Here is a 2,941-nt window from a genome sequence, read left to right on the forward strand (position 1 = left end):
TCCTCATCCTCACCAACCGCTCTTCCTTCCCTCTCCCGTGGTGAGCCAGGCAGCGGAGGAGGAGGAGGAGAAGGAGGAGGAGGCCTGGTTAGCAGGAGCAACAGCTCAGAACGTCTGTTAGATCCCTCTAGTGGTGCCTCTGAGGACTACCAGGAGACAGACGGAACACGCAGGGCCAGAGCTGTGGAGAACCAGTACTCCTTCTACTGAAACTGGGCACAACCAAACCCGGGAGCTCTCATTGGCTGAGACACAGGAAGTGCAGGGATTTGGACCCAATAGGTGAAAGGCCATGGATGGCTGGGGAGTGCTGTGTGTGGATGGACATGGATCACTTTCTTCTTTGTTTTCCAAGAGATGTGCTGTTTCTCCAATGTGACAAGGAAGTGTATTAGACTGTATGCCAGTCTGTTGGCTCTTTGGCCTCATCATCAGCTGACATTTAAATATATCCCTAAGAACACCGCCCTGTCCTCCCTACCCACAGTTCCCCAAGAACACCGCCCTGTCCTCCCTACCCACAGTTCCCTAAGAACAACGCCCTGTCCTCCCTACCCACAGTTCCCTTAGAACACCGCCCTGTCCTCCCTACCCACAGTTCCCTTAGAACACCGCCCTGTCCTCCCTACCCACAGTTCCCTAAGAACACCGCCCTGTCCTCCCTACCCACAGTTCCCTAAGAACACCGCCCTGTCCTCCCTACCCACAGTTCCCTAAGAACAATGCCCTGTCCTCCCTACCCACAGTTCCCTAAGAACACCGCCCTGTCCTCCCTACCCACAGTTCCCCAAGAACACCGCCCTGTCCTCCCTACCCACAGTTCCCTAAGAACAACGCCCTGTCCTCCCTACCCACAGTTCCCTAAGAACACCGCCCTGTCCTCCCTACCCACAGTTCCCCAAGAACACTGCCCTGTCCTCCCTACCCACAGTTCCCTTAGAACAATGCCCTGTCCTCCCTACCCACAGTTCCCTAAGAACACCGCCCTGTCCTCCCTACCCACAGTTCCCCAAGAACACTGCCCTGTCCTCCCTACCCACAGTTCCCTAAGAACACCGCCCTGTCCTCCCTACCCACAGTTCCCCAAGAACACCGCCCTGTCCTCCCTACCCACAGTTCCCTAAGAACACCGCCCTGTCCTCCCTACCCACAGTTCCTTTAGAACAACGCCCTGTCCTCCCTACCCACAGTTCCCCAAGAACACCGCCCTGTCCTCCCTACCCACAGTTCCTTTAGAACAACGCCCTGTCCTCCCTACCCACAGTTCCCCAAGAACACCGCCCTGTCCTCCCTACCCACAGTTCCCTAAGAACACCGCCCTGTCCTCCCTACCCACAGTTCCCTAAGAACACCGCCCTGTCCTCCCTACCCACAGTTCCTTTAGAACAACGCCCTGTCCTCCCTACCCACAGTTCCCCAAGAACACTGCCCTGTCCTCCCTACCCACAGTTCCCTAAGAACACCGCCCTGTCCTCCCTACCCACAGTTCCTTTAGAACAACGCCCTGTCCTCCCTACCCACAGTTCCCTAAGAACACCGCCCTGTCCTCCCTACCCACAGTTCCCTAAGAACACCGCCCTGTCCTCTCTACCCACAGTTCCTTTAGAACACCGCCCTGTCCTCCCTACCCACAGTTCCCTAAGAACACCGCCCTGTCCTCCCTACCCACAGTTCCCTAAGAACACCGCCCTGTCCTCCCTACCCACAGTTCCCTTAGAACACCGCCCTGTCCTCCCTACCCACAGTTCCCTAAGAACACTGCCCTGTCCTCCCTACCCACAGTTCCCTAAGAACACCGCCCTGTCCTCCCTACCCACAGTTCCCCAAGAACACCGCCCTGTCCTCCCTACCCACAGTTCCCTAAGAACACTGCCCTGTCCTCCCTACCCACAGTTCCCTTAGAACACCGCCCTGTCCTCCCTACCCACAGTTCCCTAAGAACACTGCCCTGTCCTCCCTACCCACAGTTCCCTAAGAACACCGCCCTGTCCTCCCTACCCACAGTTCCCTAAGAACACTGCCCTGTCCTCCCTACCCACAGTTCCTTTAGAACACCGCCCTGTCCTCCCTACCCACAGTTCCCTAAGAACACTGCCCTGTCCTCCCTACCCACAGTTCCCTAAGAACAACGCCCTGTCCTCCCTACCCACAGTTCCCCAAGAACACCGCCCTGTCCTCCCTACCCACAGTTCCCTAAGAACACTGCCTCTGTCACCGCCCTGCTATGTGATCAAGAGGTGAAGCGACCCTAAATAAATGGTTTTCCTCCCCGGACCCTCCTGAGCATATCTCTAATGTTTGTGAAGCTGCTTGTAGTCTGTCCCAGATATCCTCACCGTCCCCAAGGGGAATTACAAGTACAGCCCCATTTCTTCTCTTATGGCTTTGCCACAAACAAACAAAACAATGGTAAGGGTGTGTTTAGTGTTATTTGAGAGATGGATATTATCTTAGTGTCAAAAGATCTTAGTGCCTGTCAGTCACAAAGGACCTTTGACCTGATATGACTGTGACTGTCTCATTGGCCGTGATGACGTCAGGTCAGAGGGATAAAACATGCCGGGATTGGAGGTCAATTCCCTTTGAAATTCCAGTTCATTCAGAAACCCGATTCTAATTCCAAGTTGTCCCTCTTATTAAAAACAAAAACATTAAAGAGAATTTCCAATACTTCCTGAATTGACTGGAACACTTGATCCCACTAGCAGAACCCTGCTCAGCATTTCCACTCACATATCAACAAGGTGCAGCTGGCAACACCTTCACAGTGAAGGCTGCTCCGTTAATCCAGTCACATATCAACAAGGTGCAGCTGGCAACACCTTCACAGTGAAGGCTGCTCCGTTAATCCAGTCACATATCAACAAGGTGCAGCTGGCAACACCTTCACATCAAAGGCTGCTCCTTTAATCCAGTCACATATCAACAAGGTGCAGCTGGC

General features: G+C 54.2%; 1 protein-coding gene across 3 annotated transcripts in view; it reads left to right on the plus strand.

Moving 5' to 3' along the window:
• Window positions 1-2,670, plus strand: part of LOC135546698 (SH2B adapter protein 2-like) — a 66,749-nt gene extending 64,079 nt beyond the window's left edge. For all 3 annotated transcript variants that reach the window (XM_064975313.1, XM_064975314.1, XM_064975315.1), the window contains one exon: window positions 1-2,670. This exon is cut by the window's left edge and continues 170 nt beyond it. In XM_064975313.1, coding sequence (XP_064831385.1) covers window positions 1-210 — 210 coding nt within the window. In that variant the 3' untranslated portion in view covers window positions 211-2,670.
• The last annotated feature ends 271 nt before the right edge of the window (window positions 2,671-2,941 follow it).

Source organism: Oncorhynchus masou, chromosome 9 (genome assembly GCF_036934945.1).
Source record: "Oncorhynchus masou masou isolate Uvic2021 chromosome 9, UVic_Omas_1.1, whole genome shotgun sequence".
NCBI lineage: Eukaryota > Metazoa > Chordata > Actinopteri > Salmoniformes > Salmonidae > Oncorhynchus > Oncorhynchus masou.